Source organism: Ctenopharyngodon idella, chromosome 1 (genome assembly GCF_019924925.1).
Source record: "Ctenopharyngodon idella isolate HZGC_01 chromosome 1, HZGC01, whole genome shotgun sequence".
NCBI classification, from domain to species: Eukaryota; Metazoa; Chordata; class Actinopteri; order Cypriniformes; family Xenocyprididae; genus Ctenopharyngodon; species Ctenopharyngodon idella.
The window spans coordinates 40,157,125-40,184,663 of record NC_067220.1 but is presented as its reverse complement, the minus strand read 5'-3'; the positions used below and the strand labels follow the sequence as shown (position 1 = coordinate 40,184,663).

General features: G+C 37.1%; 1 protein-coding gene across 19 annotated transcripts in view; it reads right to left on the bottom strand.

Annotated features, from left to right (window-relative positions):
• LOC127519453 (nuclear factor 1 X-type-like) overlaps nucleotides 1-27,539 on the bottom strand; it is a 117,589-nt gene that overhangs the window by 42,740 nt on the left and 47,310 nt on the right. For 18 of the 19 annotated variants that reach the window (XM_051907149.1, XM_051907160.1, XM_051907157.1 and 15 more), the window contains one exon: nucleotides 26,561-27,092. In XM_051907149.1, coding sequence (XP_051763109.1) covers nucleotides 26,561-27,092 — 532 coding nt within the window. Of the gene's footprint in view, nucleotides 1-13,421; nucleotides 13,600-26,560; nucleotides 27,093-27,539 lie in introns of those variants that run through there. The other variant, XM_051907156.1, reaches the window with a different exon arrangement.

The window sequence follows — 27,539 nt, the reverse complement described above, 5'->3', positions numbered from 1 at the left end:
TTGTTAGAAAATGTGCTTTGGAACGTGTTTAGCTGGCCGACAAGGATTCATCATTTTCTCATTAGCTTTGAGTTGAGGTAATTACATCCTACAAGTTAATTACTCCGTTTGGCATCTCTGCTGAAAAACAGGACGCTAAGTTCTAGAACAAAAGTGACCCTGAGTCCTGGAATCTCAAACCTCCTCTTCGATAAGAGCAGCTGGAACCCATTAACACGTTTAGAACTGAATCACACTTAATTTCTCCTGCACGTCTTTCTCTTTACCTCACTAATGTTTCAAGACTCCCTGGGGACCCACACCAGTGCATGCTGGGATGGCTGGGACAGGGAAAAGCTCACAGATATCCAGCTTTTTTACATCATTATCCCTTTCATTTTGCCCTGGCAAGTGTGTACTGGGGTCAGGCTGAGTCTGCGTGAGCGTATTTGGGCTTTATCTCTGCAGCCAGTCAGTCAGTCTAATACTTTATGGCTTGTAGCCGTTGATCTGCTGTAGGTTTAGCTATAAAATACTGTAATTCCCTGCAGTCACAAACACACTGCTAAATACAGGCCTACAAAACATACTTTGATGGGCAGTGCGTGTGATTACTGAACTCATCCCCAAATGCTACTCTACCAGTCTAAGAGCCTTACAGTTCTGAAAAGGATAAATATATGGAGAAAATTATACAAAAATGCCTTAAACACTACAAACTCACGCACATGTAGACACAGAAATCATCTTAGAATAGTAAAGCAGTGCAAGAAACCGAAGACTAAATATGTGTGTTGTGTCCAGGACTGTTATTGCACACAAGTAGCATCAGATCAGATTCTGGGATGAATAGTGCAATTGTTTTGTTTGCAGATAAACTATCGACAATAGAACATGGCCAGCCTGGTAATCTCTTTAGGAAAATCGCTTTAGGGTGCAAATCGCCTTTCCTGAAATATGGTACATACAATGGCTCATTTTTATGATTTATTTGTACTGATTTTATTTTAAAACTGTTGCAGCCCTAATAGATACTACTGCATTCATCTTAACTGGGTTAGTGAATTAAAAGGAGCAACATCTAGACATATTACAGATGCACAGAATATAATATAGCTTCAGAGTTTGAGTGTGTCCACGAGAGAATGAATGAACAAACAAATAAATGTGTTAATTTAAAAGGGGTCAGTAAGAAATTAATAGTTTTATTCAGCAAGGATGCATTAAATTGATCAAAAGTGACAGTAAAGACATTTGTAAATTTCAAATAAATGCTGTTCTTTTGAACTTTCTATTTGTCAAAGAATCCTGGGGAAAAAAAAAAAAAAAAAAAAAAAATCAATAAATATTAAAATATTAAGCTTTTTTTTTTTTTTTTTCTGAAGGATCATGTGACACTGAAGACTGGAGTAATGATGCTGGAAATTCAGCTTTGCATCACAGGAATAAATTGCATTCTGAAACATATTCAAATAGAAAACAATTATTTTAAATTGTAATAATATTTCACAATATTACTGTATTTACTCTATTTCTGATAAAATAAATGCAGCCTTGGTGAACAAAAGAGACTTTTTTTCAAAAAAATCTTCCAGACTGTAAACTTTTGAATGTTTCTATTGCCTGAGGGAAAATATTTACTGAGGAAAAAGACTGAATAACAAGGAAGAAAGTGTTGTTAAAAAGGTTTATTTGTATGTTGTATGTCTGTGTGTGCGGTAAGCACACAAGTTTTTGAATAAACTCTCTCTCTCTCTCTCTAAATATTTCTGGGCAGTAATAAAGCTCCCATTGTTTGAGACAAGAGGAAGCAGGAACTGTATCCTCAATGACCTGAATGTGACGTTTGTGTGTGTGTGTGTGTGTGTGTGTGTGTGTGTGTGTGTGTGTGTGGTTTAGGTATACCCTATGTTATGGAGAATGAGGACTGGCAATACCACAAGGATGGCAATAAGAGAAATGGGGACATTTTTTGGTCTCCATGAAGAAAACAGCTTATAAATCATAGTAAATTATGTTTTTTGAAAATGCAGAAAGCATGTGATGGGTAGGTTTAGGGGTAGGGGAGAGAATATACAGTTTGCACAGTATAAAAATCATGATGTCTATGGAATGTCCTCATAAAACATGGAAACCCAATGTACTGTGTGTGTGTGTGTGTGTGTGTGTGTGTGTTAACAGCGCCCCTCAATGCACTTCCTCCAGACTCTTTGATGCCCCATCACACACAGTCTGCCCTGATCTTGTAGATGTGTTTGAGTGTGTTGCTTTAATAGGCCGGTCACGCTTGCTTACAGCTGTTTGAGGAGATCTTTAATGTGGGTTCTGCCTCATAGCCCTGGTGGCTGACATGCCTTAATGACATTCTCTCTTCAATGAAATATTCACTGAAAGTAGAGAAACGAGCCAAAATATTACAACATTTTCTTTCCCTTTTTTTTTTTTGAGAACAATGTGGTAAGTTACTAACTTAACTATTTAACAACACAGCTATTTTTAATGCTGCACAATTATCCCGACAAGTAACGGTGCTATAACTGTTTTTGTTACATTATGTTGCACATTCAACTTTACAGCCGAGCAAACTGAAGAAAAAAAAACATGTCGCCCCTTTCAACATACAGCTTAAATGTAGTTATCTGCTGTTCATTAATAACATGTAGTGTAACTAACTACTTTCAGTTAGGACTAGTCAAGTTTATCTGCAACAGGCATCCTAGAGTGACGGTAAAAGAAGTAAATGAATACAGGAGGATGAGAAAAGACAGTTCTCTGGCACTCACATATCTAATGTCTTCTTCAGCCAACTCTCTCTCTCTTTCTAGTTATGGTTATATTATTGCAGTGCGAGTAGACAAATGAAAACATTTGTCTGCCAATAGCAAGACCACAGAAGTCTCTCAACACGTCCAAATCTCACACTCCTTCATTTCCTTTCATGTTTCATCTTTGACAAACACACACTTATAATGCAGCAAACAGACGTCTCATGATTCCCCCACACTTGATTCTTACACTGCAACACACCCTTTATCACTCGCCTATATACATCAGCCATATTATTGCATACAAATCTACCTACAACATTAAAAACATATTCATAAACTGAAATAAATGAAAAAACTAAAATCAATACTAAACTTGTGGTCTTGACAGAGCAAATTAGCCATTAAAGGGTTAGTTCACCAAAAAATTAAAATTCCATCATTAATTACTCACCCTCATGTTGTTCCAAACCTGTAAGACTTTCGTTCATCTTCAGAATACAAATTAAGATATTTTTGATGAAATCTGAGAGCTTTCTGACCCCCCATAGACTGCAATGCAATTACCACTTTCAAGGCCCAGAAAGGTACTAAAGACCTCATTAAAATAGTCCATGTGACTGCAGTGGTTCAACCTTAATGTTATGAAGTGACGAGAATACTTTTTGTGTGCAAAAACAAAACAAGAGCTTTCGTGTTTACGTCTGAACGCCAGCTCATTAATGGCCGGCTCCTGCGTCAGCATCACACACGCGTCGTGCTGCTCACGTGAACAGCGTCAGCCAATACTGAGCCGGTGTTGGGATGTAAACACTGCACTGCATTTACAACGTCAACAACTTATGAGAATGACAAGGAAAAATTGTAGAATAAAGTCAGTATTTTTATTTTGTTTTTGTGCACAAAAAGTATTCTCGTCACTTCATAATATTAAGGTTGAACCACTGCAGTCATGTCGACTGTTTTAACAATGTCTTTAGTACCTTTCTGGACCTTGAAAGTGGTGGTTAAATTGCTGTCTATGGAGGAGTCATATACCTCTCGGATTTCATCAAAAATATCTTAATTTTTGTTCTGAAGATAAACAAAGATTTTACGGGTTTGGAATGTAATGAAGGTAATTAATTAATGACAGAAATTTCACTTTTGGGTGAACTAACCCTTTAAAAGACGATGTAAATGAATGTACACTGTTGTTATTGTCCCACTTGTGGCAGCTTTAAGAATGTAACACAACAACACTTGCATAAATGTAGTCTGACATGTCAGAACATGTGCAATCAAGTTTATGTAGCTTGAATGTATGTTCACATTCTTGAATAGAATACGTTTTGGCCTTACACCTGTAAAACCCCTAAATCTTCTTGTTTTTCACTTGCCACAACCAATTCTTGACTGACGCTTCTATACACAAACAGACACACACAACTGACTGATCTCACTGATCTCTCATGGGTCACTAAGCATCTTTACCGGTGAGACATTACATGACCAGAGCTCAACACTAACAAACCAGTGATTTCTGAGGTTTTTAAGACGTTTTGGGCCTGTGTAAGTAGACTGTTGATCTGAATCTGCAGGGTTCTGGTTCTGAAACGGTTGTGAGATTGAGTATGTGTGCGTGAGGTCAAAAGGTTAGAGGGTGTTTAGTCTCTTAATGGGGGATTTAGTTGCATAACAACCCAAATCTCAATCAATCAGAGCTCAACCTAAATAACATCCTAACACAGTTAGGTAAGACTGAATCGTAGCACACATACACACACACTTTACATGATTGTGGTGGAGTCTATCATTTGGGAGGATTGAGAGGATATACAGAAAAAATAACACTGGGCATGTTGGCACTTTTAAAACACACACGCAGCTTAAATCTACTGCCAAACCACTGGCACTAAGCTGAGACACACTGTGCAATTATGGGAGGTGTGTGTGTGTGTGTGTGTGTGTGTGTGTGTGTGGGTGTGTGTGTGTGTGTGTGTGTGTGTGTGTGTCTAATGTCTTGTTTAGTGGAGGCCCTTGAGAAATCTGTTTTTAATCTGAGCCGCAACATATTACAAACACACATAAAAAGAGAGAGAATGGAGAGACTAGATAGAGATACGGATGTTCTACATCAAGCCAAAATACGCATGAATCCCCAAAGAAATTAAACAAATAAATATTCTTAGCAAAGATAAATGTGAGCAGAGACAGAACAGAACTTTGAGACAGGGGTGTGTGTGAGAAAGAAACAGAGAAAGAAGGAAAGAAAGAGAGAAAGGATATTTTGAAAATATTAATAATAACCCTACATATTAAACTTTGGCACATTCTCCACCCTTTTGGGCTGCAGACATGAATTCTGCCTCAAATAATTTTCAAACTGGGCTCCAGGGAGACCAAGTGGGCCACAAGTCAGTGTTAAGGGGTCAGTAAAAAAGTTTAGAGAAAATGAGAAAATGCATACAGTCAAACCAAAAATTATTCAGACATTTTTTATATTTTTGATATATTTTTACTAGTGGGTGCAGGACACTATAGTTCATTTATGTAAGTGAGGATAGCAAAACACAGTAAACTGTGACAAATTATACCCAAAAATTCTTCATACAGTGGACTACCAGTAAAATTGATCAAAATTTGGAACCAAATTAATAATTCAGACACTTTGACCTGACCATGTTTTGCTTAAGTGTTATCTGATATAATTAAGATTATTTTTTTCTGACACAGTTTAACTCTGAGATCTTGTCATATTTTATTACCATTTTTTTAAACTATAGTGAATAAACTGTATTAATGAATGAAATGTTTCTGAATAAATTTTGGTTTGACTGTACATACATAAATTCACATCACTTCATTCATTCTGCTTTCTAAAGACTGGTTGGAAATCAACTTGGTGTAAAACTTTAAAAAAAAAACAAAAAAAACTAAAAATAGATAAAATTTATTATATTCTATTTGATGTAAAAACTTAAAATAAATCTGTAAATAAAAATAAATAAATGTAAAAAATAATTTTAAAAAATAAATGTATTAATTAAAATCAATTTGGTATAAAACAAAAAAATTAATTGTTAATAAAAATAAATAAAACAAATTAATTAATAAAAATAAGTAAAAAATGAATCATTAAAAGAAGTAAGTAAATAAATAAACATTACACATTCTGCCATCTAAAGACTGCTTGGAAATCCCATTTAATTCTATTTACAGCAGTAGTTTTATGTTTCTCTTCAGGTCTATAACTCTATACAACAGTACTCAAGGTAGGGGGGAAAAAGATAGTGTCAACATAACAGAAAATAATTTTTCTAAATAATATTTTACACATTAAATATCTTTCACAGAATAAATGGCTCTTTATACTTGAAAATACATAGCTTCCTTCATGGGGTCCATTGAAATGGAATCATCATATTTAGAGGTCTATGATATCAAAAAGCTTGAAAACTTCTAAGCAATCAAACTTACAATATTCACCTGTCAGATTTATAAAAAATAAATAAATTAAAAAACAGGCAGAAGACTTACTATGGTGGAGGGACTGAGACATTTCTAAGTACCAGAATATCATAGAGACTTCTGGATTGGCTCTAACCACCTAGCAACAACCCAGAACTCCTTAGCAACATCCTAGAAACAATCTAGAAACTATTCAGACCATGCTAGACTACCGCATAGCTTCACTTCATCATGGTTTCACAAGGCAAGAAAATGTATAAATCTACTAGTGAAAGCTTGTAAAAGTCTGACATGTAGTAATTATCCTATTGTGAATGCACACGCACACACACACACACACACACACACACACACACACACAGCTGCCATGCCTAACAGCTATTTTAACCTTTGACCTCAAGCTTGTTATTGTTAACACGTCTGCATGACCCTCACACGTGCTGTTGTATTAACCTCTGACCCCACGACATGCTTCAGTAGCCCCCAAGGAAACACTCCTCAAACAAGAGCAGGGATTACTTTCACACTAACACAGCACCGTATTACATAATCCACAGACTGGGGTCGGGAACCCAGAACCAAAAACGTTTCTACTTTGAGCATTACACTTTCAGTGAGGAAACCAAAATCACTTGACTTCTATGTACTGGGACAGCATTGTGGAGTTAAAATGGGAGGAATATGATAATGCATCCTAATGAATATGGTGAAACACAGTTGTGGCCTGGAGTCTGTTAAAAGGGAAACATGTGGGAAAGAAGAGCGGGAATCCAACAGCAGGGCATTTAAGCAAATCTGGAAATTGAGCAGAAAGTGGACAGCTGTGTGACGTCAGCCATATTTGCATCTTGTTTATTAATTGGCTAGAAGACGCTGACATCTAACACTGCCTCAGATTTACCCTCGGTTTACACAGTTCAATCAGTAAATATCACCCACGAAAATCACAGAGCAGCTCAAAACAGAGTTCAATCACAACGTCTAAGGATAATTTAATTACTTTAAAATACATGAAGAATTGACTCCTCTTCTCAGGAGAACCTCATCTCAGGAGCTCTGATAGTCTGTGAAGTAATAAGAGATTAACACTTTTGTTTATGAAATTAACCTGATCTGTAATATTTAATTACACACAGCTCTGTATAATTACATCACTCTCCAGAGGGCAAGTCTTTCCCCTCAGAACATTAGAGGTAATTATCATGTGGTTAGAAGAATACACTTCCAGAAGCATCCAACGTGTGCTTACCAAACTCGAAATGGTTTTGCTGTGAAATGAACATGTTAACATGCAATTAATTAGTTACTTTTAACACTATTCACTGTTTTAAACAAACATTTAATATGACAGGTCCTGTTTAAGAGTAAATGATAAAGAAACACCTTCTTAACAGCTCTAGATAGGACGTTTAACAAACGCATATATTACATAAACTATCGTTCAAAAGTTTGGGGTCAGGAGGATTTTTTTAATGTTTTTGAAAGAAGTCTCTTCTGCTCACCAAGGCTGCATTTATTTAATCAAAAGTACAGTAAGAACAGTAATACTGTGAAATATTATTACAATTTAAAATGACTGTTTTCTATTTGAATATATTGTAAAATGCAATTTATTCCTGTGATCAAAGCTGACTTTTCAGCATCATTACTCCAGTCTTCAGTGTCACATGATCCTTCACAAATCATTCTAATATGATGATTTGATTTTAATTCAATGTGAAAACAGTTGTGCTGCTTCATGTTCTTGTAGAAACTGATATTTCAGGATTACTTGATAAATAGAAAGTTCAAAACAACAACATTTACTTGAAATATAATTTTGTAGTAACTTTATAAATGTTTTTTGTGACTTTCGGTCAATTTAACGCAAAAAAAAAAAAAAGTAATTTTACAAGACGGAAGTTTATCAGCCCTAGTGTTTACCAAATCTAAAACATGCACGAAAGAGTTAAACTGCGAGACAAACTGAAAGGGAAAAGTGATTGAGGCTCCAGTAATGCAGACCCTGCTGCCACTTTGCATATGATGTCACTGCTGCGAGGGACTGCAGACGAGGAACAAGTACAGTGAGAAATCGGCTGCAATGAAAACAAACGACACAAATGTGTGATGGGTGGACAGCACAGTCTAGAGAAAGACATCTTGTGTTGGGAAGGATGACACTGCCAGTCATCAGTGACACTGAGACAGACACACACATACATTTGTCGGCAGACCATCACACTCACACTTGGGCCTGTTGTCCTTGTCCTGTTTGTTGTTTATTTACAGTATGGCTCTTTTCCAGAACCTATTGAGCTGCCTACGTAGACATTACTCCAGACGCAAAGCCTGTTCCAAAAGGTTGGTAGTATAATTACATATAAGGCAGTATTACATGATTTAGAGCAGGGATTTCCAAACTTTTTTAGTCAGCCAAACCCAATTAACCTAAAATATTCATTAACTGAGGTTTTAAGTTTTAATAATGTGACAACGCAAAGTTCTCTGATGTTGGTTAATGGACATGCAGGTAAACAAATAAAATTTGCTCTATTTTTAGAAAGTATTTTAATGATTTATTTATTTTAATTTTACATTTTTATAATTTAACTGATTATCAGCTTTTCATTAACTCACAAACCCTAGTTTGAAAAAACAGCTTTATAGAAAAGGCGATCTAAAATGGAGGACAATGGTAAAGAAATGGCCATTATGCTTCATAAAAAAACAAAAACAAAGTTATTTTAAGTAGAGTTTGTCATGTGCTTCAGAGAGAGGCTTTATTTATTTGTCTCCTCCATGGGGTTTCTTTCTTTCTTTCACTGTACATTATAACTCTCTTTTTTCCATCCTTCCAGTCATTTTTTCCAAGCTCTTAGTCCAAACTGAAAAAAAAAGAAAGCGGTGTGTTATATAGAAATAAACTGGCTGTAGGTTTTACTCCGCTATATTTCCTCTCAGATGTCTCCCCCTCCGACGATTTCATTGGACCCTGCAAAGCTTCTAAGCATGTGAGCAGGTATAAATTACTCTCATCTGGGAAGGCCAGAGCACAATTACTATCTTCTGCAGCAATACCATACTCTCTTACACTCACACACTCACATAAACACATATACGAACTGTAAGAATCAATCTTAGACCAAACAAGGAGCCCCTGTGGTGCCAGCGGTCCCCTGCTGGTTAAGAAGCGCCTACAGCGAGTACACCCACAAACACACACATATGCACACACAGGTACGGAAACATGAAGGCAGTGAGCGAAAGAGTGAGAAAGCACACGGAAAGAATCGCTTTCTCAGATGTGGAGCTATCTGACGCTCCTGTATGGAAAATCTTCATCATACTGAACTTACGGAGAGAACACGTCACCGCTGCACATTCAAATACACACATGCTACACTTACACATGCGTACCACCGGTCAAAAGTTATATGCTTGAAGAAGTGTGAGCCAGTATAAGAAAAATAAACTGTGCTTACATTACAAACTATATATACACACCAGGGCTGTAACCACCATAGGCATTGAGTCCCCCCTAATAATTAGAAATGGCCAACCTGTAATTGCAATTTGGCTATTTGGAATTGAAAATATGCTATATTTTACATTCATACATGTCATTCACAACTGAATTTGACAGGACAAGAAACGTTTTGCATTTTTTACACATTAGACATACAAATAAGTGTGAATGTGTGCACATTTAAAAAAAATAAATATTATTTGCAAATATTAAATGGATTACTTCACATTCACAGCTAAGCTACAATTAGACCTAGAACTTTTTACCGTTCTTATTTCTTTTTCTTTATTCCCTTAAATCCCTTTTAACCCTTTAATTACCCCCTTTTATTACGGCCTTGATACACACCAACGCTCAAATGTTTGGGGTCAGTAAGATTTTTTTAATGTTCATTCAGCCAGGATGTGAATTGATCAAAGTGATCTTTTTTTTTTTTTTTACATTTTTACAGTGTTTAACAGTGGCACTGGTGTTTTATGTACGTGTATACAGTGCTCAGAAGTAAAATAGTAATAGTAAAATCATTTGGTATTAAAACACCAAAGTTTCAGTCTCTCTTTAATCCTTCGTACCTTTCCTACCTGTCCAGAGACGTTCTGCTTCACAGCTCACTCTGTGAATACTAAATCGATTGCAAATGTGCCTTCTGACTTGTATTCCTCCTTGGCTATAACATTAAGGGCTCATGGAACATTTTCTTGGCAGGAGACGCCACTTTTTTACCATTTCCTTCATCTCTCCTTATTTTTTAAAGGCGCTCTCTGCTGGTTTTTATACCACAAAATTTTGTGCTTGTGCCATTGGGAAGAAGAAAAAAAATACAGAGAGTCTCCGGAGCCCTTGGAGAACATTAAACAAATGTGTGTGTGTGTGTGTGTGTGTGTGTGTGTGTGTGTGTGTGTGTGTGTGCACGCCATCTGATTTACCTGCAAAGTAAACAAACAGCATAGAGAGAAATATTGTAAATGAAGAGCAGTCCTGGGCTCTCGCGATGTGAGCATGTGGCTGACACACGGTTTGATCCAGTATGTGTATGATACACTGTGTCTAATGTATAACGTACACAGAGCTCTCAGACTGGACATAATGCACATACTAAAGCACTTTTCATAACACAAATGACTGAGTCAAGAGAGGGGGAGTAGAGAGAGAGAGTACAGTGTGTGTGTAGTTGATGTGCTTGTGTTGGCAGTGTTTCAGCATTCCACATTCCAGTGTGATATTCTGCACTGTGACCTTAGAAAACCCACCACACACACACATACACAGCACTTTCCTTTGACACTAGAGCTTGTCACGTTCTCTACCCCTCTTAATTCGGTCTCTGATTTCTCTCATCAGATCTTTAACCGTTACCTTCAACCTTCCAATTCTCTCTTTCTCTGTTTGACTTCCTTCCGTGTCAAGCCATGACTTGTAAATATTGAGAGGGATGGTGTGTGTGTGTGTGCGTGTTCTGCTCTCAGAATTCCTCACTCAGTTCTGTGTGTGATCAAACACTGGATTAAAGACCGTCACCTCTGATAGTTACTAAAGAATATTGAGGTTCTCATGTGCTTGAGTCCTACAGACACGAAAGTCTGTTCACACACACACACACACACACACACACACACACAGAGCATGTTCTGGTGACAGCTGCGGTGAATGCACACACTCACCCCATCTGAGAATTCTACGATCAGCTTGACCTCTTGAACTTTAGAAATCATGTTCTAAAGTGTTCTAGAACCTGTGAAGTAATGTAGAACTCCCAGAAACATGTTCTGTAATGTTCTAGAACTCTTAGAGTAATGTGCTAGGTATCTTAGAGTAATGTTCTAGAACCCTCAAATCAATGTTATGTGCTACTGTATAGCACTCAATGTTATAGAACTGACAAAGTAACATGTTATAGCTGTCATAATAATGTTTTAGAACCCTCACTGCTAGAACTCTCAGAGTAATGTTCTAGAACCCTCAGCACAATGTTACATGCTATTGTACAGCACTCAATGTTCTAGAACCCTCAGAATAACATGCTAGAGCCCTCAGAGTAATGTGCTACAGCTCTCTGTGTTGTAGAACCCTCACTGCTAGAACTCTCAAAAAGAGTACAACTCCCAAAATGCATCTAAACTGAACAACAGTTATGTTTCGTACTGCAATCAGCTGCTTTTCATGCCTTCATTCAAAGACTTTGCTTCAGTCAGCACAGCAGAGCAAGTGCAAAAGACGTGCACTCCAGACTACACTCGAAAGATTGTTTACAAGGTGCAACCGCTGTGACGCAGCCATGCGCACTTACCAGACCATCTCGTGCTGCTGTTTCTTCGCAGCCAAATTAATTGTAAATACTACATTTGGATTATCATAATCAATGTCGGAAATTAACGGGGGCTTGGGGCAAAAATGCCTCCAAAAATTGATTAAAAAAAAAAAAAACACACGCATCATTATGAAGTACCTCAGAGTACCATGCTGCCCTCAGAGTAATGTGCTATACGTTTCGATGTTCTAGAACTCTCAAAGTAACATGTTATAGCTCTCATAATAACGTTATAGAACCATCACTGCTAGAACTCTCAGAGTGATGTTGTAGAACCCTCAGAATAATGTGCTAGAAACCTCAGAGCAATGTTACATGCTACTGTGCAGCACAAGTATTCTTGAGCCCTCAGGTTAATTGTCTAGAACCCTCAGCATAATGTGCTATAGCTCTCAATGTCCTAGAACCCAAAAATAGCCATGCTACACCTCTCATAATATTGTTCTAGAATCCTCAAATGAATATGCTAAAACAGTAAGTAATGTTCTAGAACACTTTTGATTCTAAAACTATCAATGTAATGTACTAGATCTCACGCAATAATATTTTCCACTCAACACAGCATCATGTACTAGAATTTGCAGTGTTTTACAACTCTTGGGGGGTATTCCAGAAAGCAAGGTTAACTTATCGTGAACATTTACCCTGAACTCTCGGTTGATTAACCCAAATCTTGCTTACTTGAGGTATGCTGGTTCCAAAAATGCATCCGGGAGAAAGTTCAGCCAACCCAGAGTATGTTCCCAGTTAACACACAAGACATTCACAACAGAGCGACGAATCGATGATTCACCATGGAAACAGATGCGAAAAAGCGCATCATTCAACTTCCTTCTTCTTCTTTTTTAATGGTGATTTACATAACCTACTTAGTGCACATCGCCATCTCTTTGGTGGTTGTGCAATCATTTTTTCAATCTTTTAATTTAATAAGTAATCTTTATTCACTGAGAATAAGAATTATATTGTTTGTTTGATGCTAATTATTTATTAAGATATCACATATGTATTTTATTATAGAAATTATAGCCTAGAAATTATATTATAGAAATTATATATAAACATTACCGTTTTATAATAGTGCTTTATAATATATATAATAACACGCATCTGAATACCTCTTAAGCAAACTAACCCTGAAAGGTACCTCCGTTTTTCGAACTAAAAGTTGAGGTTATCCACTTGCTTACTCTTAACAACTTAACTTAAACAAACCCAGGTATGTCACATAACCTGCTTTCTGGAATACCTCCCAGGTGCTTCAAAATGAAACTATTTTACTAAAACTGACCACTTAAAAGTTGGTACTTAAAGACAAACTTGGAGGAATGGACATGTTTTTGTTTTTGTAATGCATGTAATGTTTTTTTTAATAATTCAATACAATATATCAAGATTTGGCATATTTTATTTGCTTTGTTTCATGCTCACAAGTTCACACCCTCCTCATAAACTATGCCAACCTTAAATGACCCAAGTCTACTTACACAGAACACCTTTGGGCACTGCAAACACATCAAACCCTGCACACACACCTGTGTGACAGAGTACGTCAAACGTCTGAGTATGTGTCAAAGAGAGGAAAAACTCTAGAGAGAAAGACAGCGAGAGGTTAAGAAGGCTGAAGATAAAAAGGCAGTTAATCCTAATCAGTACAGACACAAATACACTCACAAACATACACACACAAGAAGTCAAAAACACACACATACACACAGCATGTAAGAGCATGATCCAGATATTACTCTTGTATTTGTCTGTATGTGTCTAAACACTTCCTTTAATCAAGGGATCCGCTCCAAGACCAAAGGTGAACACACACTCACACACGTTTATTTAGCTGTCTAAAAGACTTTTTTGTCTTCTTTTTCTTTGTACAGACTAAACCATACCCTAACCCTTTTGCAAAAATAATAAATAAACACAAAACTGCATATTTTATACAACACAAACTGAAAGCTGAGAACATATAATATTGTTCAAAGGTTTGGGTTCAGAAAGATTTTTTTAAAGAAATGAATACTTTTATTCAGCAAGGGCACATTAAATTGATCAAAAGTGACAGTAAAAGACGTATAATGTTTCTCTAAAAATATTTATCTTCCAAAACAAATGCTATTCTTTTGAACTTCCCATTCATCACATATTTGTAGCAATAGCCAACAATACATTGTATGGGTCAAAATTAACGATTTTTCTTTTATGCCAAAAATCATTAGGATATTAATTAAAGATCGTGTTCCATGAAGATATTTTGTAAATTTCCTACCATAAATAGATCAAAAATTTATTTTTGAATGTATATGCATTGCTAAGGACTTCATTTGGACAACTTTAAAGGCAATTTTCTCAATATTTAGATTTTTTTGCACCCTCAGATTCCAGATTTTCAAATAGTTTTATCTCAGCCAAATATTGTCCTATCCTAACAAACCATACATCAATGGAATACTTATTTATTCGATGACATATAAATCTCAATTAAAAAAAAATTACCCTTATGACTGGTTTTGTGGTCCAGGGTCACATATATATAGCACAACTGTTTTAAACACTGATAATAATATCAGTGTTATATAATAATAATAATAATAATAATAATAATAATAAATAAATAAATAAATAAATAAATATATATAATAATAATACACACTGTTTTCAACACTAATAAGATCAAATGAGCCTCAAATCATCATATTAGAATGATTTCTGAAGGATCATGTGACACTGAAGACTGGAGTAATGATGCTGAAAATTCAGCTTTGGAATAGGAATAAATTACAATACATTCAAATCGAAAACAATTAGAAAATGCAAAAAAAAAAAAAAAAAAAAAAAAAATTTAATAATAATAGTTAATAATGTTTTTTACTGTAAAGATATAATTGTATTAGTCATATTGCCCCAGTCATATTTATACAGTCCAAACGAGTTCAGAGTGAAATATATAAAGGGTATAAGTATAATAAAATGTGCAACATTTATCTGTTCTTTCTAAACACACATGCAGGAGAGATGCCCGTGACATGCTAGCATAAAGAGCCAGCCAGAACGTTTGTGTGCATTCGGCAAATAAGACTAACACATGCTCCCTGCCAGATGTGAAATATTCTGTGTGTGCGTGTGTGGCTTGCTTAAACATTGCTCAGCATCATTTAAAGCCAAATGCTTATACTGTAATGCTAAAATTTCCTGACCAGATCCCCCGCAGGCATACGCTGTTACAGGCAAGGTTTTACCTACACTATAAACGTCTCCACAAGGACAGTAAAACCTGAAATGTTTATGCTAAATATCACTGTATAAATATTGCTGTAGTCTCCCTCACTTACTGTACATGCACACAATTGTGCACAGACGATACAACTGTACAATTTAACAAATCATTTGAGAAGTTTCTGGTCAGTGTGAATATTTAGCTTTCAACGGATAGAGCAGATATTCAAATTTGTTTGCAGTTACAGAAAACCAAATAAAATCCTTGAACTGTGCCATGCAAAACCACTATCTTTGTTTGCACAATGTGTGTGTAAACGTCCCAGTGCCAGTGAGACTGGTTGCAAAAGGAGAAAGATTGCAAAAGTGAAATAAATAAACGTTCCTGAGCTCTGATCAAATCCAGAGAGCTGGTGTGAATAGCGTAAGGTGGTATTAGTTTGGCTCTGAGACTGAACGTGGCCTACAGATGGATATTTCCTTCATAGCTGCAGGGTTTTTAATGTGACAGAAAGATTGCAAATCATATGCATGCAGCTGAATATTCATGCGAGACGAATGGTGCGGTTCAAAATAGAGAACTGTACAGTCGTTTATTATGGACGCGCTCTCTTTCTTTCTCACGTGTAGGAGGCAGCTCTGGGCAACTAGCCATGCTACATAAATATGCGTGACGCTCAAATCCTTCCTGTCTATATTTGTAAATGTATATTTCTCTCTCCCTCTCCTTCTTACTGATGTGGTACTTAAGATATTACTCTTAAAAACCCATCTGAGAGAAATGACGTCTATTCCAACATTCGGCCACTGATTCCATGTGAACTGCCGTTGGCCTTATAGAACCCTGAATGAAGCGCAGACAAGGTATGTTGGGTTATTTGGTTGCCATGACACCAGCCTAAATCAGAGCCAATCCCATCACTGCCAATGGACTGTGGAGGCGGAGCATGTGTTTGTGTGGGACTGCTGTCACCACAGTTTTTTTTTGTTTTTTGTTTTTTTGTTAGAAAACTCTGTTACAGACTTTATGGTGAAAATCAGTAAGATTTTTTTCTTTAAATAAAATGTTTCATTCAGCAAGGCTGCTTGAAATTGATCAAAGGTGACAATAAAGCAAAAACAAAAAAAGCAAAAGTTTAGTACTTTTTAAGGATTAATGCTGCGTTCATGTTGTGTTGGAAAATTTATATGATAAAGACATGAACAGTTTTTATTAGTCAGAAAATGTAATCACAGTATTTCTGAATAAAACAAACCTTAACCAGAATGTTTAAGGAATATCAACACACATGCAGTTAATACAATTTTTAACTAAAAATTTAGCAGAATTTACAACAAATGTCTTTTCTCTTCCAGGAAAATAATCCCAAAACATTGATGATTATCCTACACTACATTGTCCAATCAAATGCTCTCTAGAAATGAGAATGTCCCTCCCCTGACAGCCAATCAGCAAGTGTCAAAATCACTTTTAAAGGCTGTGAAGTAACTAGGGTTGTCAAAAGTACCATTACTTCAGTACCAAGTCGGTACTAAAATTTAAAAAATGTGACGAAACCAGCATTTCCCCCTAGCATTTTGAGTGCTGTTAAGCTGATTCTGACTAACTTAAAGGGGTCATGAACTGCGTTGTTTTATTATTTTATAATGTTTCCTGGAGTACACTTATAATGTTAGTATGCTTTTTACATCAAAAATTGACATAATTTAGAAATAAAAGGCATTTTTCCTACCCTGATTTTAGCCCTCTTATTTGAACGCTCTGTTTTAAGGGGCGTGTCTGCTGTGAGACTTCAGTGTAAATGCCCACTGCTGTGATTGGCTGACATTTTAATTATTGACAGTATTACTCTCTCAAAAACTTTTAGCACGTTTTTACTATTACAGCTCTCAAGGTTAACTAATCGTGAAAGGTGTTGATTATAGCATTACATTTAGATCTAAAGCATTGTATTTAGTTAGTGGCATGAAAGGTTGCAGTGATGAACATTGTAGTCGATCACAGACATGTTGTTGAGCGCATGAAAGCAGTGATCTCGTCATTGCAACTCAAATTCTGAACACTAACGAATGCTTTCATCTAAACTAACAGTGCAAACGCGATGTAACTAAGAGATTCGTTGAATAAAATGGGAGTTTTGGCCCGAGTCCAGAACTCAGTCACTGATAAACTCGCACTGTTTGATTGACAGCTCCAGCGCGCCCGGTTTGATTGACAGCTCCAGCGATTGTTAAGGGAGCGTTCTTTGATCACTTTAATATATAAATTAATCACAGTTTAAATAACCGATTATTTTCATCCTACCAAGAGGGACAACGTGAAGTTGACCGTTTAGTCACTGGTTTGATTTACTGACACATAAACAAAGAACATCTGACTGTACAAGAATCATCACATATCAGATCAGGCATTAGAATTAACTCAGTTACTTACATGTTGTTGCATTACTGTTGAGTCTGTTTGCAAAGCCTGCATGAAATGCGATTTACCAAAGAATCCACAGTGAATACCGAATACAAATAAATAAACCTCAGCTGAGACATTCACATTGTTGAAAATTAATAACCATATTCCTAGCATTAGGATCCTTTGAAAAGTAATGTTATTTTTAGTCTTTTATCGCTCTTCTCTCCTCATCATCTCACTAACACGCCAGTGGGCGGGGCTAACATTGCAACGATGAAGTAGGCTTTGATTTCTTCTGCGGAGGTGGCATTTCACCTGTCATAGGCACATTCCGGGACGAGTCATTCGCTGGGCCTGTTGTCAATAAAAGCTTTTATTGGACTAACAGGATATTCCTAGAGTACAATGACCTCTTATATATCAAAAGCTCAAGGAAAAGTTGATTTCTCTATTCATGACCCCTTTAAACACCTCTGATTGGCCATTGTGTTCACGTGCTCAACAGATATGTCTGTGATTGGCTACAATGACCAACGCTTCAAAAACATGTTGTAAATAGACATCTTTGACGCTCTTCACTGAGGGCAACAGCACTCAAAATGCTAGGGAGAAATGCTGGTATTGTCACATTTTTAAAATTTCAGTACCAACTTGGTACCAAAGTACCGGTACTTTTGACAACCCTAGATGTAACTAAAGCCTTTTTTAACAAAGTAGACAGAAAATGTCTTGTCGAGCTATTTTATGGGGTTTTTAATAAATAAAAGTAGCAAAAGGGGTAAAACCAAAATCAGAAATCTGAACACCACAGAGACCAACAGGTGCCAAAGGCCCGAACACACTCACGCACACACATATATGCGCTCTCAAATGTATGCCGAAACATGTACGTATGCAAATACACACCGATTCTTCTATGTGAACTCATAATTAAACACACACACAGCTCAACAGACCCAAAGTGCACAAACAAAAACGCTTCTGTATGTTGATGCATATGTATAAGGCCCGGAGTGATCTAATGCAAACACACACAGACACACAAACACTTTATATTTGCCTATTAACATACTAATCATGCGCTATCCCACCATCACTTCATCCGGTGGCATACAGGGGCCCTCTGTCTCGGCACACAAAAACACACACACTTTATTTCTCGCACTCTCTCTTTCTCTCGTTTATCCTGTTATCTCTGTAAACAAACGACAGACTCTCCTCTGCTCCGACAGAACGGGGGGGTTTGCCTTTCATTGTTTTAAGAGCGGGAAGATGCTCCCGTCTGATGAATGGGGCTTTCTGGAGCTGAGAGCCATGAAGCTTTACACACTCTCATTTACAGGCCTATTTTTCACACTCTTATTATGAAACGCACACACACACACACAAACAGCTTTTCTTTCCCTTGTTATCCCATCCCCCTGTTCCTTGCCGTTTTCTCTCCGGTTTCATCCCTTGTTCTCTGCGTTCTTTCCCGCTCACCGAGACGGGCGGCCTAGATCTGTGTCCAAACTGCTTTCCAGGCCTATTCCCTTACACACAAACGTATGCCAGAATTGATTCGCTGTGTTTCTGTTGTGCTTGTCAAACGTTTTCCCTTACTAGGAGCTGCAAAAAAAAAAAAACAACACCTTCTCTCTTTCACATGCTGTAAGTAACACCGGCAAGAATTTATTTATGACGGCTCGGCCTTTCACGAAGGAAGACGAGCCGCTGAGGTTTGTGCCCTTCGTGCTTCTGCTGGAAGAGGAAAAGTTTGGAATTGCGAAGCCCATGAGAGACCAGACAGAAACTGACCTTTGAGAAACGGCTCAGATTTTTCTGAAAGACCTTTGTGTGTGTTTTTTTAATGAGAAATTTACAGCGTCACAGCAAAAGAAATGAACAAACATACAGCACGACCAGTAAAATTCGATTTACAATTGCCGGTTCTATTCTATTCTACATTAAAAATTTTACACAAAAAAATAAAACAGTACTAAATGTTCATTTGCATAAGATGAAGACTTCAGTCATATCAGTAGCCAATTAAAAGCATTTTATTTAACATGTAGCATGTTGCATCTTGGGGGCTGACTTTTTGAGATCATGTGACTGAATACTTGACTTGTTTTATCTCGGAAACCGGCCCCATATCGGACACTTTTACTCATGAAATTAATTATTCATTGCTTACAACTGTGATTAGTTATTTCAAAGCTTTTTGAAATCAATAAAATATGATTCAATGGAATGAAAAAATGAAATCAGTTGAAAGCTTTTGCATGATGCTGCATCAACAACATTGCAAAATTACACAAAATTACTAAGAGCACCTTTAACGAATGTTTGGAAAAGACCCGTAGTTATCATTTTGATTCGGTCTAATGACTCCTTCATTCAGTGAATCGGACCAAATGTATTAATTGACTCACTCACTGAACTGCAAGTCACTTTCAGTCTTGTACTGAACCTGTTAAAATGTTTTTTTTTATATATATATAAATTTATATAGTAAACTAATATTAATTATTCAATAATTAAAATTATTTTTTGAAAGAAAGGTTTCTTCAAAAGTACTGAAAGAATCTTTAAAGGAATTGTTTAGGAACCTCATTTTGATTCCAATTAATGAGACAGTTGAAAACTGCTCAGTTAAATGAAACGGTCTTCGATGTCCTACAAAGTCGATCGAGTTAAAAAAAAGCAAGCAAACAAGTGCCACCTCCCGCACATGTCCATGCAAATATTCAAAACAAAAATCTAATTGTATAAAAAAATAATTGACGTAACTGTTGAGCTGAAAATCGGAGGACATATCGAGACGACGGGGGCGACGCTGGGGTTGAGCCCCCCGAGAGAGCCGCAGAGAATGGGTGAAAAGAGAGGGAGAGGGAGAGGAAGAAAGGATCAGAGGGAGAGAGGTTGGCAGCGATGAGGTTCTGGCACCTTCTACATAGAGCTCACCGTACAGGGTGCCAAAAAATGGCAGACGAGGCTGCCCCCGTTCCCTCGCCTTTTCTCCGTCTCCCTCTCTCTCGCCCCTCGGCGATCTTGATCATCCCTTTCTCCTCTTTCTAAAGAGGTTTTATCTAATGAGCTCCATGAGAATTCAATCTAACAGCACTAATGCAGAACTTCTACTCCTATAGATTTGAGTTATGGCTCGGCTTTCCACGGCTGTTGCGTTGTGTGTGTGCGTGTGTGTGTGTGTGTGTGTGTGTGTGTGTGTGTGTGTGTGTGTGTGTGTGTGTGTGTGTGTGTGTGTGTAATGAGTAGGCCTGTGCTGTTACTGAGCTCGGCATTGTGTTCTCTGACTCGTAACCAGAGTCGTTGTGAGTGGGCCACATTACTTTCTCTCTCTCTCTTACTCTACAGAAACACGCAAACGCTTTTTTTACTTTCTTTTTAAATGTTTCAGTATTCTGATAATCTTTCAGCATATCTGACAACATTTTTTAAATTAATTAAACATTTTCAATATAGTTTTTTTTTTTTTTTTTTCAGTGCAAATTATATAAAACTACACTCTAAAAAAATGTGGGTTAAAAACAACCAAAACTCAGTTGGGTTGAAAATGGACAAACCCAACGATTGGGTTGTTTTAACCCAGCAGCTGGGTTAAATGTTTGCCCAACCTTCTGGGCAGTTTTATTTAACCCAACTATTGTTTAAAAATGACTATATGGCTGGCTTAAAATGAACCCAAAATAGGTTGTAAATTAAAAACCAGACACATAATTACTAGAGGCAACAATAATAATCAAAAGGTGAACATTTATTAATAAGCAATTTAATAAATGTTTATTGTTTAATTATTATTCATTAAACTTATTAATAAATGTAAATTTCCAACTTAGTTTGGGTTCATTTAAAGCAAGCAATATAGTAATTTTTAAACAATAGTTGAGTTAAATAAAACTACCCAGCAGGTTGGGCAAACATTTAACCCAACTGCAGGGTTAAAACAACCCAGTTGCTGGGTTTGTCCATTTTTATCACAACTTGGGTATACGTTGAAAATGTTTAATTTAAAATGTAATACAACTAGTTAAAAAGTAATCAAAGCATATTTCTCATACTGTTTTTCACTGAATGAACTCAAAGATTTTGTTATTATTTTTTTATATGCAGCAATATAATCATTCACTGTGTTAAACGGCATTATTTACCTTCATAAATTTTTATTAAAACATTTTAATGCATGAAAAATGCATGCAAGGACTTTATAAATAAATAAATACATAAATCAATTTGAACTGATTGACAGTAATGAACAGAACTTACCAAAATAATTAAAATATTTATTACCAAATGTATTACCAAAATAATTTTGGTAATAAAGATCCCTCATATTTACATGTTGTAGGATAAGGAAGGATTGATATTCAGTTGTTAATTATTATATAATCAGCAAAATAATCTCAGATATATTGTACATATATTGCTCATTGCTATTGTAGACAGATTTCATGCTTGACACTAATACAAAAAAAGACCAGCAACTGAGAAGTGAAAACATTTGCCTCTTTCTGTTACTCTCAGTTTCAGTTTTTCACTTTTCTTTCTCAGTCTGTCCCTCCTGTAGAGTTTAAAAGCAGGTGCTCATTCAGTAGAGCTGACACTGGTTTGTTTGTTAATGTGTTTCACTTTTACAATCCTTCCTTTGTGCTCTTAAAAAGCCCATAAATGTCTCCGGTGAGTAGAGAGCTGAGAAAGAGATCTACAGTTATACTTCACGTCTGTCTTTCTTGAACAAATCCACTGGAATGAATCAAGCACGAGGACTTTAAAAAAAATAAAAAAATAAAAATCACAAAAAGAGTCAAGAAATCCTGGAAGCTTAGTAGCGCTGCGGTGGCATATTTAAGAAAAAAACCCAAAGAAGCCCAGGTGAGTCAGAGCCGAGTCCTAAATATAGGAGAAAAGTAGGACTATGGAAAAGGATGTGAGGAGATTCTCTAAAATAAAAATCTCTCTTACAGAGCGACCAGTGCAATCTGACCTATGACCCAAGAAGGAGGATTTTCCTTCCATTTCAACAGTCTATCAGACTTTCAGGAGGAGACAGGAAGACAGGAAGAGTGACGGAGACAAAGAAAGACAGAGGAGTCACTTGGAAGCAGAAAGAGCGATGAAAGAAAGAGAGACGCGTTATGTACACTGGCTCGAAGTGAATGACGACTGCTGAAATAATCTGTTTAACAGCTATTCCAAACATTTCATTTCCAAACAAAACACTCCCACAATGCCGCATACAGACAGAGAGAAATCTCTTTCGTTTCAGAAAGCGGTCATGCCTTCAAATCAAAGAAAAACAATCTTTTTTTTATAGTTAAACAATTAGAAAATAGTCATTATTACTAAAAAAAAAAAAAAAAAAGCATTATTTACAGAAAACAAGAAATAACAAAGATTTATTAATAATAATTAGCTGTGTAATAATAAGTTATTAAAACAATATATATTGTAGAATAAATAATTTAGCAGAAGATAATAAATCCACTAGCATGCACAGATTTTTCTCCTCAATTTAACAGGCGTTTTTATTTCTAAAGAGCTGCAGTTAAACACATAAAATGGCATAAAGCACATTTTTCACACCTCTTCAATGGTTAAATATCAAATTTCCTGTGTGGAGTGTTAAAGCAGGGAAAAGTTTAAATGATGTTCTCATAATAACGATATATTAGCAGCACTAACAATACATCCCTGGATATAAAATTAATATTCTCCTCACCCAAAAGCCACTTCCCTCCATTAGGACGACTTTCCCCATAATCACCACCAATCTCAATGGAAACACATTTAAAACACATTTACCTCCACAACACTCCTGGATTATTACTTAGAGTCTTAAATAAACTATTCATTTCGCACTTCATTCGAAGACAAAAATAAGCCTACATTTAGTGAAGTATGGAACATTTTCGAGTCAGATCCCAAAAACCTGTTAAACACACGAGGGTAGCGGTTAAAGATTTGGGCCTGGGTTCAAACTCTGACAATCCATTTTTTAAGAGTCTCACTAGCAAGTTAACATACGATGCAGACAAAACGTTTAATAACAGTCTAACTCTACAGAAACCAATCACAGCAATAACAAGGGAAAAAAATGATCTAGCTTAGTGAAGTACTGAACAAAAACATTTTAAGTGAACAGTTAGCTCTCTGTGTTTTACAATGGCAAGAGAGAGAGTTGAAAAGAGAGAAAAAGAAAAGTGAACCAAAGTTCATACACACTCATAGTTATACACACACACACACGTTAATCAGAGTTTTTGTCCTAACTAGCGACGGCGACACGCGATGACTCTATTTTAGAAACAGTTTCTATTTTTCTGCGACATCGCGGCTGGAACAACACATGTGGCAATGATAATCTCAGGTACTGTTTATGTGCTTTATTTAATGTTAAATGCGTCTAATGTGACTTTAAATATTGTATATTGTGTGTCTTTTATAGCTGTACTGAAAGCAACAATGGATAAGTCAACTCAGATCTTCAAAATAAATGAAATGAAACAAGAATGTTCAAACTCATTGTGAACAGACAAGTGTATTCAATGACTAAGATTGTTTCAGTAACTCAGTATGTATTTTTAATAATGTTAAAATGTTGTAATATTCATGAATTTGGTTATGTACTTATACATTTCATTGCAAGTGCCGGGAGCTGGCCGAGAGAGCCCGCCCACGCGCTCTTTTGACTGGCTGTGATTCTCATAGTCACGTCGCGTCTGGTGTGGACAGACAAACTGTTTCTCGCTGGAATCGTATAGCATCGCGTCTGGTTAGGACACGGTGTTACACTAAACCTACCCCTGAATTGTTGGTTTAACTTAAATAAGTTACCTGGCTGCCTTAAAAATTTGAGTTAATACAATGAAGGCGATTGGTTTAATCAACAGAAACTCAAAATACTATATTATCTGAACCACATTAATTATTGAAGTTGATTTGACAAAAGAAAAAATGTTGTGATAACAAATAATGAAAATATTTTTTTACAGTGTACCAATCACAGAAAAATTTTGGCTTCTTTTGAATAAAAAAAAAAAAACACAGTTTAGTATGTTTTTAAGCCATTTGGTTTACAAGGAAACAGGAAGTGTCCTTGTAAACCATGTTTAAGTTATAATACCCATGTCATTAAACACATTTGTGTCCTCATAAACCATATATACAAGAAGGCACACACACAAACACGCATCTTCCCGCACCAAAGGCATTGCAATAGTGCCAACTAGAGCAATTACTGAAGCGACTCCCGAAGCTGTTCTTTCTCTTGTTCTCTCTTGCTTTCTTATGGACACAAAAGAAGAATCCTCGGTTTGAGAGTGTGACAATGAAGGCCACGATTAATAATGATAAACAAAGAGTTTGTGCTGCGAATAAACAATCACAAGGACAAAATAACACAAAGCAAAACAAATAAATTAAACAGCTGAGCCATAGCATTCAAACAAAGAATGCAGAGATATTATTTGGCACGCACAACAAATACCTGATTTCAACTAGGATAATTGTGGTTTTAGTTTGGAATGTGCAATTTAAATCAAGAACAAAAATAAGATAACAACTAAAATAAAAAATGCCCTGAACCAGAGCAGCGCATGCATGGAGACTGTGTGCGTCTGAGGTTGAGAAAGGCCCCTTGAGCTCTGGCACAGGACGCCACGGGCCCCGGGATTCTGCACGGCTGCCCTGCAGGGTGCCAGTCTCCGCCGGGGCTATTTGGAGCCTGATAAAAGCGGCAGTGCACACTGGAATTAGCCTGATAAGATAAGACCGCAGTGCAGCAGCAAACATTCTGAACGGGCAGCGCGATGGCCAACCCTGCTGGGCACAGAGTGAACCAGTGTGTACGCTGACCGAGAAACTGAATGACAGACAGGAAACTGTTCAGCTCGGCAGTGGCGGTTTAAAATTCAACTGCTAATATTGTGTTAATGACTGTTTTAATGGTTTTAACTGAAGATCTTTTAAATTTTGTTCCAAAATTGTGGTTTATTTGCTGTACTATAAAATTAAAATGAATTAGCAACAACAGGAAAAAAAAGAAAGAAGGCAAGAAAGCAATTTCAGATTTGTAATCACTACAGTATTATGGAGCTGTTGGCCTGAGTGTGTTTGGCCGATCTTGTGTGCGTCAGAGAGAGTGTTAGCCATGTCAGAAACCGTGTTTGGCAATAAGCATATGAGACTGTGCTGGTAACTTATCCATGAATACACAAACACACACTAAAATGATACGGCTCTAAAACACACTGCCAAGGAGAAAACAGGATGGCACTGAAGAATTGAGGCCAGCCGCTTTGTTTTCACTTGTAAACACAACCAATACACTATATCTTTTAAGGCACCATCACAAAACAAAAGAAATCATATTATTATAAACAATAAAATATCACAAAAATGATGAAAATACTTCAAGAGATTCATTAAATAAACAATGGCAGGAATTCATTAGATTTATTCTGGACTAGTTATTCACATTTCAGCAGGGTTCCCAATTAATTTCCATGAATTATTCCAGTTTTAAATGTCTGAAAGGATTTAAATTTACATGCCAGGCATTAATAGTTTTAAACAACCTTATTAGTGTACAAATGTCTCTAAAAGGCACAAAATCATCCTGAGGTTTGAATGCAGTTTGATAGGATTTCTTCCATACAGACTTAAATACATATATTTGCATGATTTTTAAAATGAGTTTTTCATTCCCAGATTTTTCCATGACCGTGGGAACCCTGTATGAGGAGTAATTTCGGCTCTGGCTGCAGAACACAGATGCTCAAATCAAGTGTTTATATGTGTGCTGGATGTAATGGTGATGGTTATGGGGGGGGGGGGTGTCACCTTACCCTGAATTCTGACCCCTCTTAAATAAACACGTTCAAGTCTCAGTAGCTGTAGGACAGAGAAAGAGAGCGTAACCCACTGACCTGGCATGTGGACGAAGTAGGCCAGGTACAGGTCCAGCTCCTTGACGGACACTCCGATGTGGTGCGGCTGCACGCACAGGCTGTGGTTGGAGCACTGCGGGGACTTGACCAGCCTCTCTCCATCCGTGCTCTCCAGCGGGCTCCCCTTAAACAGGATCACCATCACCAGGTCCAGGCGCCAGACCTTGTCGGCCTGCCGCAGGCAGTCGATGCGGCGGATCTTGCCTTTCTGGTCGGGGTTGGACAGCACGCAGCACGGCGGCTTCTTCCCCGTGATGGTGAGCACGAAGTCTTCACGGAACTCCGGCCGGATGTCCTTGCGCAATTTGGCCAGCAGCCGCGACGCCCACTTCTGCTTGATCTCGGGCTTCTCGCCCAGGAGTTCGTCTTTGACGGCGCGCTCCTCGTCCTTGGACATGCGCTTCTCGTGTTTTTTGAAGTACTTGCGCTTGCGGGCCTGCAGGTTGAACCAGGTGTAGGAGAAAGCCCGCACGTGCGGGAGGAGAGCCTCGATGAAGGGATGGAATTCATCCTGGAGGGATGGAGAGAGGGAGGGAGAGAGGAGGGAAGGGGAGAAGACGTTAGAATTGCGGAGCATGAGAGCGCGCTTGGCTCGGAGACGCTCTGCCAAGGAAGGTACGGGAAACGCATGAGTGTGTGTTTGCAAGGATCACAAACACACACACACACACACACACACATATACACACACACAAATATCCATCATAAGCATCACATAAAAACAAATTCTGCAACGCTAACTTAGATTTAACAAGAATTCCTAACAAAGTATGTAATAAAATTATAGACTAAATTTTTACTGAAGTGTAACCTCTCTTTTTTTCTTCTACGTTTCTCTTTTTTACACTGACATTATTGGATTTCAAGAGATCCTTTTCTCAGTTCAAAACAGACAATGATGTTTTTGAGGGACAGACGTAAAGAGTCCGCAACAGCTGCTCACTGTCGCTTGTGCCAA